Genomic DNA, 14465 nt, shown 5'->3' with positions numbered 1-14465 from the left:
GACTTGACAGAGACGCCGCTCTTGCATGTACTTTATTAGACCGGTGAGAAAATGTATATAAAACGAATCAATGTTATATAGCTCAACATGATGAAATGTTAGAATATGATCAGTATGTCATTCTAATGTTGATCTTGCTTACTGCTAGTCTCATATAGCCAACAAACTAACACATAGAATAACATTATAACTTTCAACACACTCAAGTGCAGTTTAGTATGATAGTGTAGTAGACCAAGTGAAACTGCGCTGCGTTACCTCACAAGTTTAATTCGTCAAATAAACGAATCTGTGCGAGTAGTAATTCAGCACTTGCGGGTTATCAATATTACGGTTTTGTAAAAATGAGATGGAATTTTTTTTTCATTTCAACAAGTTTTATGTTTGGAAATCAACAAACAACAAATAAAATTAGCAGCTCTATGCACTTTTTTTTTAAGCATACACATTAAATTATATGACCGTCGTCAATAGCAACCCATTATAACAGCGCACATCTCTTCCATCACCGCAGACGCACTCTCGTTTCATTGAAATGCTATTACAAATGAGGTTAGTGGATAATTCAGCAGCAAATTTTTATTATAGTGGAAGGAAAAAAAAACATTTATTTTGGAACAAATAAAAGGTAAAATGTTCCACATTGCTCTTTGTATTGTTATAAAATACATTGATGAAAAACAAATACATGTATTTACATATATAAAATGCCTTTTTCATGAGGCAACAACATTTGATCGATAGGGCAGAACACGAAAGACCATTAATAATCTTAATCGTTCATTGGGCAAAAGTATTATAGGCCTAATATGAAAGGCTTCAATATAGAGCGCCAGAGCGGCTTATGCGCATCCTGTGTGCATAATGATGCGCTTGAAGCAACATGGCGTTTGCGCAGCGCTTCGCATTGAAAAGTAAAAAAAACAAGGGGAAGAGATGCTTGAGATATTGATGCTTATCATATCTATGCAACAGTTTATTGAGCCTTTTGACAGTAGTAAATTTCAGTTACTGTGCACGTGAAGAACAATTCACAGTGCTCTCTACTGACAGTGTGATCTAACAGACACCCGGGAGAAAGACTCATGATTTAGAAACACAAATAAACTCCAGCAAGAAAGTACTTTTATGAAAAACAATAGACCTTTTTCTACAAATAAAGTATAATAATGGGAACATTGATCTTGGAGTGAGTTACTGTCATAACGAAACGCGACCCCGCTGTTTAAATGCTGAATGGAGAATGACTGAGGACCTTAACTTTAACGACTTAAATATTCATTTTGTACCTCACATTAAGCTATCAAATGGCTTCAGAAGTCTTGGAATATAGTGCACGAAAACTTTATGGTGCTTTACAATATTTTTTATATCTTTATTTGGGTTTAACAATAACAGAGAATAGGACGTACAATACCGAGCACTGTCACTGCCTTCCGCCATGTGTTCTCGTACAAAAAAACAAGCAATGTTGCATGCTGCGGCTGCGGCAGAATGATGCTGCCTGGACAGGATTTACCGCGAGTTTTCAAAATCGCGATAATCAAACACGGTTTTCGTGATAATTAAATTTTTTAAATGATAATACTAACCGTGATGACATTTTAGTGTGGTTTATCGTGCAACCGGTAATCGTTCCATCCCTAATACATTAACATTATTAAGATCCATCGGCATGACGCATTATCACTGCTTATCGCCTTTGTTATTGTTAGAGGTTAGCGACCACTTGCGGTGAGAGAAATTACATAATGTAGCTTTAAAGTATGTGATTAATTCAAAATTGCAATTGAAATGGCATTGTTAACTTAATTTACGTCATGCAGTTACATTATCTTATAAACTGGGAGTTTTTCACACTGAGCATCTACAAGGGCTCAAGCACCTGTAACCCTAGTAGGCGGAAATCTCTATTCTAACCCTTTAACCCGATTTTGCTTCTCTGTTTGAGATTTTAAGCCGCTAAACTCCAGGAAAGTCCAATGATCCAATAAGCAAATTCATTCAAACAATCAGTCCAAAACAGAACTAATGTAAAGAAAACTAGGCTGATTGCATCAGAGATGGTAGAGAGAATTTGCGTTGTGTTTTAGTGAATTATCCATTCCACTGTTTCACTTTGAAACACAAGCTCTGTGAAATTCTGTGGGTTTGTTTCTGAAGAACGTGAAGAACATTGCACTGTGTGAAATACAGACTGAACGGACCGTCAAAACATCACACCTCTATAAGGCCAGATGATACGCAAACTACATTTCTCTCTTGGATAAAGCAAACCAGCGTCTCGCTAGTAAAGTTTTGATGAATGAGGATTGCAATAAAGGTAAAGACGTTTGCGGTGACGTACAGGGATCGTACAGGAAGCACATGTGAGTCCGCTATATTGTGTATGTGCGCTCTCGATGCACTGATCGCACATCGACACGTTTCAGTACATTCTCATTTGCATATAAGTTTTGGGATTGCACTTTTTAAACTTTTTCTGGTGCTGTCTTTCCCCATGAAACCCTTTTTATTTTATTTTACTTTATTTTATTTTTTATGCCAATCTACAGCATGCCACAAATGCTGTTGGTAGAACGAATCTGGAACATTCCGTTTAGTTGTTTCTTTTGACCCAATGTACCTTTCAGATCCCTGAATCAATTACTCATTTAAGGTCTGAACTGCTTTGTCACATTTTTGTCCTGTAGGTTATATTGTCTGTTACTTAAGTCATTAATTTCAGTGTGCAGTGACTGTAGAGCACTTGACCCAGTCACCACTTCTTACATGCTAGTAGCTGGCGATAAGGTAATCTTCCCCTGCCTTTCGATTCCTGTGAAGGAAACTTAGATGACCTGCTTCACATTTTCTCTCTCTCTCATTCTTTCCCACTCACCCAGCATTAGGGATTTTCCTTTCTTATACAGGCTCAGTAAATAAACTTGCTTGCAGTAATTCAGGGGTCTTCAAGTCCCGTAAGGTTGAGAGACGTGAAGTCAGGCAGATATGTCCATACTATAAGAAGATGATCTGTTCTTTGGATTTTGTTTGTTGTTAAAGTGTACTTGTTTGCCTTTCAATTTTCTATTTTTGGTATTTTGGAATGGAGATAAAAACTGTGGTTTGATTAGTATGCTGGTTATATGCTGGGTTGGTTGTGGCATGAGTTTTGGACTGCTAAAAACGAAGTCATTCGTTTTTTGCATCTGTTGCTTTTAGCAGATCAGTTATCCTGCATACAAATGCAAATACATTTTTTAATTATTTCTGTGAAACTTGGAATGCACTGAAATTTCAGTGGCCAAAACAGCAATTTTAGGTTTTGGGGCCGAAATGGTTATGTAGGATTGAAATTGACCGAAACAGTTACCATTAGTTAACGCCACACAATGTGGATGAACTACAACAGTTAAACGTGTCAGCTGTGTGGACTCCAGAGCTCGGTTGACGACAACGATTCCTCGATTTTAATCGATACTGATATGAATTCTTAAATCTCAAGATCGATCTTTTAGTCTATTCTGTTTTCTGTTGATATGTTAACAACAGTTCACTAAACATTTCTAGCGTACATGCAATCCAGTAACTGCAACAAGTTTTTTTTTTTTTTTTACTTTTAACACAGATTCAACTTTCAAATTCTGAGAGTCCTGAGTTCAGAGTGACGGTGCATATTAAATCGATCTGATCGTATACATAGTGATTTTTTTTTCAGAGTGACTCATAGACGAAGTAAGACGGCTATGATAAATATGATAAGGCTCACATAATGTGTGCTGTGGGAGAGTGGTTGCTAAGGTAAGTCATCAGCATTATATTGAGAATTCAGTCCCTGTCTGTGCAATACAAGCAGCAAAGCCAGAAGTCGTTAGCCGAGCGCACCAGATGAGAAATCATAGATATTCTGAGGATTGTTTATGGAGCTCGAGGAAGAGGTGAGCTAGAACACACTCCCCCCCAGATGTTAGATGTAAAAGCTGGCAATGTCAACCAGTGTTATGTGTGCCACTCATTCATAATCAATACGTAATAGTCATTTGACGACTTAATCAAGTATTAAAGCCTGAGGTATTTTTAGAAGATGACGACAGCCGTCAATTTGCACATCACATTAAAGCGGGAAGGTTAACGGGACAGCATATCAGGGTCTCTAATTAATTTAACTGGAAACCCCACCACAGCTTTGCTATGCGCAGACCCTTTCATCTTTTAGCAGTTAGCACATATATATATATATATATATATATAAAAAAAATTTGTTGTTGTTGATGAATTCAAAGAGCGTGACAGCATATTTGTCCATATCTTGTTAGTTGGCTAAAAAAAATAACTTTAGAAAGCAGCATTTTGCTACATATACTTTGCTTTTCATTTAATTTACTTTTAGCCCACAATAAAGTAAAAAAAATTTAAAGACAAGTGAACAGTCAGTAATAATAAGAACAGCAGGCATTTATAGGTTGCTTGCTGTCACTTTAAGACCAATATAAAAAGATCAGCGAAATACCACGCAAAGATCCAATATAATGATACACATTCGATTTCTTTCTCAACTGTTTGCATTCATTTAATACATAACCGACTGTGATTACGAGAATACTTGCTGAGACTGGTATTTTAACAGTTTTGTGTGTACGTGTCCGTTCAAGCACAAGGAGACGCAAAAGAAGAATCAATTAGGTGTTTTCATACTCTTTAAAACACGCCTCTCTCTGTGTGTGTGCAGCTGTGCACACAGATAACAGCGCGTGGGTACCGAATAGAGTTCTCTATGCACTTGTGAATGGTTCAAAATCCCCTGAATGTGTAAATTGGCAAGATAAAACTGCAAATGGTAAGCTTTCACTCTAATGGTTCAACTTAGCAAGCAATTAATCCGAGAATCACATGCATGCCGAAGTGTGGGGTTTGGTCCATACGGATCATGAATCCACTGCGATCTGTTGCATACATAATTCTATTATTAAAAAGTTGTTAAAAACACTGCCTCATGTTCAGAATGTTTTTGTTTATTTTTGTAAAAAAAAAATTGTAACGTTTAAAAAAAATTTTTCAACTGTTTATTTGAGTGTTGATTATTAAATAAATTTGATTTCATTAATTGATTAGGCTAACAATTTTTTTTTTTTTTTTTTTTGAAAATTTAAGTGAATTAAATTCTAACATGAATGTAATTATACAAAAATATATCATTTAAAATAAGTATTAAAAAAATCGGTTTTGGTTTTTGGCCAAGGGCAATCCTGAATTTTCCGTTTCGGCCCAGAATTTTCATGTCAGTGCATGACTGTGAAACAATGGAACTAGTTTTGCTTTTAGTTTGCTTGAATTTGGCAGCAATGGCTGCAATGTTGCTTTTAAACCATTTCAGGACAAATGCTTAAATATTCAGATACATATTGAACAAGGAGTCAAGATTTTGCTGTAATAGCCTAATATCTTTTCCTATTGAAGGCCAATCACAAATAGCTATGTATTCTAAAAACAATGTTAAATGTTTTGCAAGCAATTTATGCTATTACTTTATCAGTGCCTGACTTTTTTTAATGGCCTCTTAAATGCATGAAATGGCGATTAATATGAACTGCCTTTCATGTCATCGCTCAATCAGCATTGATTAATCACATGGTATTTACAGTTTATGTGATTGTCTCAGTAAATTGTCCAAAACGAATTGCCCATATGCAAAGATGGCCATATATAATGGCAGACTTCTGTGGGTTCTTGCCACTGAGCTGAAATTGAATGCTAGCAGAACTTTCTCCAGCACACAAAAAAAAAGCTTCAGTTTTATATCGATAAACGGTGGGCTCAGATTGGCTTGTTTTTTCGTATTTCGTTTTATGAAGCCAGACATACTAATTGATCTAATTGACACTTGAATTACATATTTAGTGATATTTTTTTATTGCTTACCAGATATAGTCTCATATAGCTGCAGCTCATGTGCGAGCAATAAAGAGGGAATAAAGAAATGATAAAGCTTTCGTTCTGTCTTGCAGCAGGGCTCTCACGTACTGCAGTGCTCTGCAGAGAGGAGGGGGGATTGGGGCCATTGAGTTCATTGGGCTGTGGTTCAGTAAAAACACCCTCTGTTTGCCTGAGCAGATACTGTATAAGCAAGCAAAGCCCACTGCTGTGAGCCGACCACGTGCTGCAATATCTGTCAGAGGTGGAGATCATGTGTTATGGTTCACTGTGTGTGTGTGGCACTCTGGCTATTATAAATTTGAATGTCATACATGCATATATATATATATATTAATTGTAGTGTCTGTTCTCTAACTGATCTAAATGATTTTCATTGCTATAAAAAAAATCTAAACGATGGTGGGAGCGGTGCCACGGTGGGCAAGTGATGTAATAGGTGTGCGGCTGAACACTGTGTAACATCGACTATCGCAGCAAGCCTATGATATAGTTAAGCAATATCACACAAGCAGCAACTACAATATCACACGAGTGTTGTTTTTGTATCGAATAGCACGAGTGCAAATGGGGGATATTGGTTTTATACAACAGTTCAATAAATAAGTTAATACTGTGATATATTTTACACACAATAATATTGTCTCTATTATAGAGGGAGATGGGTTACAACAGGGTCAACCATGCAGCACAAATGTTTCACTAGCCTTTCCATGGCAATGATGCTTCTGCTGCTAGCTTTTCTTTTTAAAGCACATGGACCATTTAATTTAGCTTTTCACTGCTTTTTATGCATTCATTTCACATTTTAATTCACATTGTATACATGAACAAATTTAAGGATGTCCTTCCTTAAGGTTTCTTTTGTTGTTTTTGTCTTTCGCAGGGCAATAAAGGCATTTCAGGAGGTGCTTTACATTGACCCCAGCTTCTCAAGAGCCAAGGAGATCCATCTACGACTCGGCCTGATGTTTAAAGTCAACACAAACTATGAGTCAAGCCTCAAGGTATGTCTATTAACAGCTCTGTATCCCTCTCTATATTATATTTATGCGTTTTGCAGACACTTATCCAAAGCAACTTTATTTACATTTTATCAAACATTCCCTGGGAATCGAACCGTGACCTTGGCGTCTCTAGCACCGTGCTCTACTGTTGGAACTAAAGCTACAGTCTCTAAATATGTATACATTTTATAATTCTGGCAGAGATGTGATTTTCCGTATTTATACAGATTACAGTTTTCCACCCTGAAAAATTATGACCCATGAGAGCTGTGTATTTCAGAGAAAGAGAATCTCTTTTGGTTGGGGGAGGAGGGGGGAAGTGCAGGTTACTGTACGATGTTTGAAATCGAAAAATTTCCTTAAACAATTACTAAATAAACTGCAAAATGTTACATTTTCTAATACATTTATTTCATGCATGGATTGCTTCTAACAGCGCTGCACTAACTCATGGTGGGATCTAACCATCTGCGGGACACCCTTAGTATGTTAGCCATTGTTCAAAGCGTCAAATGAGAGTTGAAACGGTTAATTCGCAGTTGCCCGGTAAATTTTTTTCTTTTCTTTTTTTTTTTATGACATTTGACAATGCTTGGTGGTGAGAATGTGATATGGCTGAGTGCGCTCATCACATGGCAACTGTTCTGATGTAATTATGTAAATGTATTGTCTGATGTGCTGCATGTTTCAGAGTACTGTAACAGCAGTGTTTTCAGTTTCGATTCAGAATAAATGCTATTCTGCAAGTGCTGTGTTTGAGTATCTTATCATTTGCATTTGGGAGCTCAACATTCATATGAGAATTGTTTATAAATCTGTTGTTGTCAACTTTAAAATTAAATTCAATCATTTTAATGATTCTGAATTTAGAAAAATAAATTAAAATAACCACACTTTTATCGAAGGTAACACTAAAATTGGACAGAAAATATATTAATATTAAATATCAATGTATTATTATTTATTCAGTTCTTTGCAACAGAATCAGATTTAACAGATTAATTTTTTGACCAATTATCCAAATAATGATGTCCTACAAAGCTATTATTATCAGAGCATGTGAGCAGAGCATAGCAGGGAGCGGATCAGCGTATTAGAAATTTCATGTCTGTGCGTTATTTGAGCGGAGTAGGGCTGCCCTCATCTAAAAAAAAAAAATTCTAGTCGACTACTAGTCGTTAAGGGATTAATTGACTAATCGCACATGTATGTTATTTAGCCAAATCATGATAATGAGCCTTTAATTGCCTATACATAGCCTAATCAGCGCTTAAGCGCACACATAAAGCTTGCCACAGCACATCGGCAAAAGTAATGATTATGAATGTGTCGTGAAAAAACAGCAAGGATACTGAAGATTTTAATAATTTATTGATAAACCAGTGTCTTCTGTGTTTTCGGCTGCATGAAGTTGGCGATGCTGACTATTCATCTCCGCAGAATACTGCACGCACCTATATACACGTTTCATGGCATAATCTGAGAATGTTTGTTTTCCATTTGAATCGGTTCGTTTAAAAATGCACATTTCAAGCTTTCGATAGATGTATTTCTCATGTCTGTGAGGAAAGTTCACGCTGAGTTTCGGTGTATTTTTTGACCCGCTCAAGTTCACGGAGACCGAGACAGCAGAAAGCGCATCCTGATTGTTTTCTTTATTTTACAATAGCACAATGTTTAGTTATTGTGAGTGCACACAAATAAAATTAGTCAGATTTGAATGATTTATTAGGCTGCTCTTGATGACACAGTATTTTTAGTTAAGTGCAAGTGATCGTGCCGGCACTTACATGGCATGCAGTAAGCTTGCTAATAGCTTTCACACTCCGCAGAAACACTTGGATATGTGCCAAATAACAGCGTACATTTATCTAGGTTAATGTGAGAACGAGCAGCCATGTGAAGTTGCACTTACATGTTTCAAATGATAAGCCATATTTATGGTTGATGGATGATAGGCAAATGTTTGGATTTCCTGCCCGACATACTGTAATTACCACAAGGACCCACCGTTAACGATCTGTCCCTCACGGACTTTGTCATGAGTTTTTTGTTTAATTCGATTAACCAACTAATAAAATTTTTGGTCGACTAGGCCTCAAGTCGACTGACTATTAGTTTACTATTAGGGGGCAGCTCTATCGATGAGCAAAAAAAAAAAAAGTTTATTTATAAAGTTTATACAGGCTTATAATTAGCTCTTCCAGTCTCTTGGCTTCTACTCTGGTCAGGGATTATAATGCTGCAGGCTGTTTTTGGCAGACTGTAACTGTTTTGTAGGTCACTGAGTCACCAGTGAGTCTTTACCTACGTTATGTGATTTTGTTCAGCTTCACAGTCTAAACCGTAAATACACTGGCATAGTCTTTTTACTTATTTGTGTTTTATTGTTTTTTTTTTGTTTTTGAACAATTTTATTGTTCTTTTATGAATCTCTCTCCTTTTACTGTCACCACCGAGGGCAGGGCAGAGTGCACATTTTTCTTTCTTTTTTTCTTCCTTCCTGTCCCTCAACATGCTCTTCTAGTGTGTGTGTGTGCATGCTGAGTAGCCATCTGGGCTAAAGGGAAGACAACCTCTGTGCAGAGGATTTGATTTTTGAGCTTATTGACTTCCTTTTTTTTCCAAAAATGTTTCCCTTGTTCTCGAATCCCAACCTCTCCTCATCCCAATCCATGGTCTTAAGGACACCAGCAAGAACTCTTGAGCCTTCAGTGCTATTAGAAATGGAGAATGCAGGCTATCTGTGATGCTTTTTGATATTATTGTGTGCTGACTGATTTGTCAAGTTCATGAGGTTTATGACATTGAATCTTCTTTCAGACATAACTGTAAACATTGCAGAAATCGACTGTGATACAAGTTTTTACTTGTCAGTCAGACAGTCTCTTCCTGAGAGGTTCTTAGATTGAACTGTAGAGTCTGAAGGTGTCGAATGCAATGCATTGGACATCCTCAACCATTCAGGGTATTGTGAGTCAGAGTAAGTGAGTGAGTGCTAATAAGTCTTCCCTCTGCTCTGGGTAAGGGGTGGCAGGGGCTGAATGCTCTCCTGCTCCCTGTGTATCCCACTTACGGGAACAAAGCGGCAGCTCTGAGGTCAGGCAGCAGTGCTCTCTTTATAATAATTTAATAATAATAATTCGTTACATTTATATAGCGCTTTTTCTGAGACCTCAAAGCGCTTCACATATGGAAGGGGGGAATCTCCTCAACCACCACCAATGTGTAGCATCCACTTGGATGATGCGACGGCAGCCATATTGCGCCAGAACGCTCACCAGAGCGATGAAACCAATCAGTATATGAGGATGATTAGGAGGCCATGATAGACAGAGGCCAAGGGGCAAATTTGGCCAGGATGCCGGGGTTACACCCCTACTCTTTTTCGAAGGACATCCTGGGATTTTTAATGACCACAGAGAGTCAGGACCTCGGTTTAACGTCTCATCCGAAGGACGGTGCTCTTTGACAGTATAGTGTCCCCGTCACTATACTGGGGCATTAGGACCCACACAGACCACAGGGTGAGCGCCCCCTGCTGACCTCACTAACACCTCTTCCAGCAGCAACCTGGTTTTCCCAGGAGGTCTCCCATCCAGGTACTAACCAGGCTCAGCCCTGCTTAGCTTCAGTGGGCAACCAGTCTTGGGCTACAGGGTGATATGGCTGCTGGCAATAGAACTTTATGCACCCGTGCGGCCCTGCACTCCTTGAGCATAACCCTCTGGTAAGTGTCTACCATAAGGATTACGCCTGCGTTTTAAAGCATTGTATCTGTAGCTTTATGCATCATAAATCTGTTGCAAAAACACCATGCTTTTTTTACTGTAGTGTCATCCCTTTTGACATCGCATTGACAGAGATGGACTGATATCAGTTATCAGCATTTAAAAGTTTGATCACTGTTCAGGATTGTAGTCAATGTGTGGTCATTTACATTTACATTTGGCTGACGCTTTTATCCAGAGCGACTTCCTTTGCATTTCAAGGTACACATTTACATTCGTATCAGTTCTTGCTTTCCCTGGGAATCGAGCCCATGACCTTGGCATTGCAAGCGCCAACGCTCTACTGTTTGAGCTACAGGAAAGCTATAGCATCAAAACTATTGATTTGTGGATTTTTTTTTTTTTTATAGTTGCATGTAGAGATATACCTGTGCAGTATATCTGTGTTTTTGTCTGTTGTTTTAGTATTAGCTAATATTAGAAGCAAATGATATTAGGCTTATTATTTACAAAATCTTAACCTTTATGTTGGCCATAACTAAAATTTGTTTATCTGCTGTAGCATAAATATGGTGATCAGCTCAAATTTCTATACTTGATTATCCCTAGTGTTATTTCATTCTGAACTTATTCAGTCATCATGACTGAAGTTGTCTTACTGCAGCTTCTGCATAATGGATCTGTTTAGAAATATTAATGGGTAGAATTCATAACACTATATGGCTGCTGTAAGAATTTCCGCCTTAAAGTTAATAGAGCCAGTTATCTTTTTGATGATTTGATAATTCAAGTAGATCAAGTATGCTCACTAACTAACTAGACAACCCTAAACATCTATTTAGATTTCAATCTTTCACAATTCCAGTTAATAGGAGCTTTACTTGTATCCTTTTAAAGGGGTTTGGTGGAAAAAAATGTGGGGTCTAAGATTTTTTTGTTGTTTTTGAAAGATGTCCCTTATGCTTACCAATGCTGCATTTATTTGATCAAAAATATAGTAAAAATATTATGTAATAACTTAAAATAACTGTTCATAATTTTTTTTTTAAATGTAATTTAATTCTGTGATGGCAAAGCCGAAATGAAATTTGCCATCATTACTCCAGTCTTCATTGTCACATGATCCATCAGGAATCATTCTAATATGCTGATTTGGTGCTCAAGAATCATTTCTTGGTATTATCAATGTTAAAATCGGTTGTGTTGCTTAATATTTTTGTGGAAACAGTGATACATTTTTGATGACTATAAAGTCCAAAAGAACAGCAATAGTCTTTTGTAACATTATCATTGTCTTTGCGGTCACATTTGATCAATTTCATGCATCCCAGTGTTTCCCCTACCATTATATAAGGGGGGCGCCCCGCCCTCCTAACGGCTCCCCCCGCCCCCCTTGGAGGTCAAGTAAATTTGATTTGATTTTCTTTATAGCGACAGATTACAATTTGTTATTTTATTTAAAAATAAAATGGCCCTTAAGTAATATGTTATTTATCTTATTTCCACGATGGCATGTCTTTTCTGTCTGTGTTTACAATTATCCCAATGAGTGCGCACACTCACACACAAACAAACACTTGCGTCACATACAGTTGAGCACTAGCGGACAGAGAGCGCGCGGCTGGAAATGTGTCGCTGAACTGAAGATGGCAACACTCGCTCTACTGCGAGTGCGAGTAGCAGCCGAAGTAGCTCTCCTGCTCCAAGTCTAACGCCCGTTTCACATATATTTCGTTTGCGGTGAGTATTTTTTTTCCGTACCCATGTTAACAGAGCTTTCACACTGCACGAGGATGCAGTCCGTCGATGATCGATCTGTTCCAGTTGCGGTGCGTATACAGCAGTGCAGAGATCGTTTCTGCACCGAGTCTATTTCTGCTGTGCTGCAAACGCTGAATTAAAGTGACAGCGCATGTTTCGTGGTCAAAATGAACACCGATTGACCTGAAAATGTAGTAATTTCACCATAAGTGCGATTAATTAAATAAAATGTAGTAATCTCACCATAAATTTATTTAATTAATTACTACTTTTTTCACTTTAAGACTGAGTTAAAGCAAGGAAAACTACAATTTACCTCAACAAGGCGACATAATGAACAACACTCGTCTTATTCGTGGAGGTGGAAAAACAAGTTATTTGTGACATGCAAGATTTATTGTATTAAAATTTAAATACAAAAGATTTTAATATAAGTACATGGTTAAATATTTTACCACTTGCTTGAGCAACTTAATATATAATTATATAGAAGTAATGTATTGAATAATACATTGTTTAAATTGTGTTTACGTGAACGCGCGTTCACAGCAGTGGTGCGTCTGACAGGATTATTCTCTCCAATAAATGCATCATAGAAATAAAAACTTCTCATAAAAAAAGCCCATTTAAAATTTATATATATATTGGTTAGTATTTATAAATCTTTTTTTAGTTGTTAGTTAAAAAATAAAACTATTTAAGCTCTGGTCCATAATATTAACAAATACGTCTATAAATTTAACAAAGGTTATTTGCAAAAGTCAATTTTTAAAAGATTTAAATATGTTTATTTATTTTTTTAAAGAGATATCTTATGTTAACATTTTTTAACTTTTACAAACCATTACCCTCCCAGACAACCAATTTATGTGACAGATAGATAGAGATAGATAGATAGATAGCGTCTGTGTCAATTTTCCCCAAACCAACCAACCCCCCCCCCCCCCCCCCCCCCCCCCCCCCCAAACCTGTAAACCTAGGGGAAACACTGCATCCATTGCTAAATTAAGGTATTTTCATAAAAATAAAATAAAAATCTTACTAACCTCAGACTTTTTAACAATTGTTTGTTATTAATTAATTAATTTTATATTGTCTGTTTAGACACAGGCCGCTGCAGCATGGGTTGCTGTTGTTTCACTGTTTCTCGACATTAACCATGTTAAGATGCTTTGAGTGGCTTTTTTTTTAATTTTTAAATAAAGAACTTATCCATGTTGGTTCCATAGAACTGTTTTAATGCCTGCTGATGTGATGCACTGAACAGTCTGCCTCCTCTTCTGTCTTTTCATCTTGTTTTTTCCCCATTCACTCCTGTCCCTCTGTTCCGATTTCCTGCAGAGAGCGAAAGCTTACGGCAGGAGAGAGCAGCGTGTCATCTCTCAGCTGCTGCCGCTGCTCTCTTGAATAGTAATCAGTATTAGAGAGAGAGGCACACTGGTAATCCTGCTGCATTATCTACTTGCCAGTCGAGAGCCATAGAGAGAGAGAGAGAGAGAGAGAGAGAGAAAGAAAGAGAGAGAGAGAGCAAACGTGTAGGAAGCAGTTGGTCAATGGAGACCAGCTCAGCACAAAGGGCTTGCTATGGTCAGTAATCCATGTTTTTGTTTGCTGGAGGATGTCTGTATGAAACAGATAGGTGTGTGTTTGTGTGATTTCCTTGTTTCGACTGACAGCAGCAGTGATGATTCGTTGGCATGTAAGTCGTAAGATTGTTAAATGCTTTACTCTGAATGGTAATTCATAGGAAAATTCTCTCTTGGTTGCACCATTTTATTCTATTATTCTATTTTATTGTCTGTTAATTTGACTCCAGTGATTGTTTAATGCTGGACAGGCGGGCTGTAAATGTGGAGTGTTGGAAGTCTTAAGTCCTTTTGGAATCTGTCTGAGGTCTGTACGCTGGACATCATATTTAGGACATTGTAATGCATGGCCACTTTCCTCAGTTGTGAATATGCAGGTGGATGGGTTCCTCTGTGCTAGGACAGGTTTCAGTGCTTTATTTAATAAGGAGCAGAGGCTGTGCTTTTGGGCTGGTTTCTTGGTAACC

The 14465-nt window shown here is 37.4% G+C and overlaps 1 protein-coding gene across 4 annotated transcripts in view; it reads left to right on the top strand.

Moving 5' to 3' along the window:
* kdm6a (lysine (K)-specific demethylase 6A) overlaps positions 1-14465 on the top strand; it is a 53242-nt gene that overhangs the window by 15179 nt on the left and 23598 nt on the right. For all 4 annotated transcript variants that reach the window (XM_084422106.1, XM_084422105.1, XM_084422104.1 and 1 more), the window contains one exon: positions 6800-6920. In XM_084422106.1, coding sequence (XP_084278232.1) covers positions 6800-6920 — 121 coding nt within the window. The remainder of the gene's footprint in view (positions 1-6799; positions 6921-14465) is intronic.

Source organism: Rutilus rutilus (genome assembly GCF_951802725.1).
Source record: "Rutilus rutilus genome assembly, chromosome: 10".
NCBI lineage: Eukaryota > Metazoa > Chordata > Actinopteri > Cypriniformes > Leuciscidae > Rutilus > Rutilus rutilus.
This window is presented reverse-complemented; position numbering and strand designations above follow the sequence as displayed.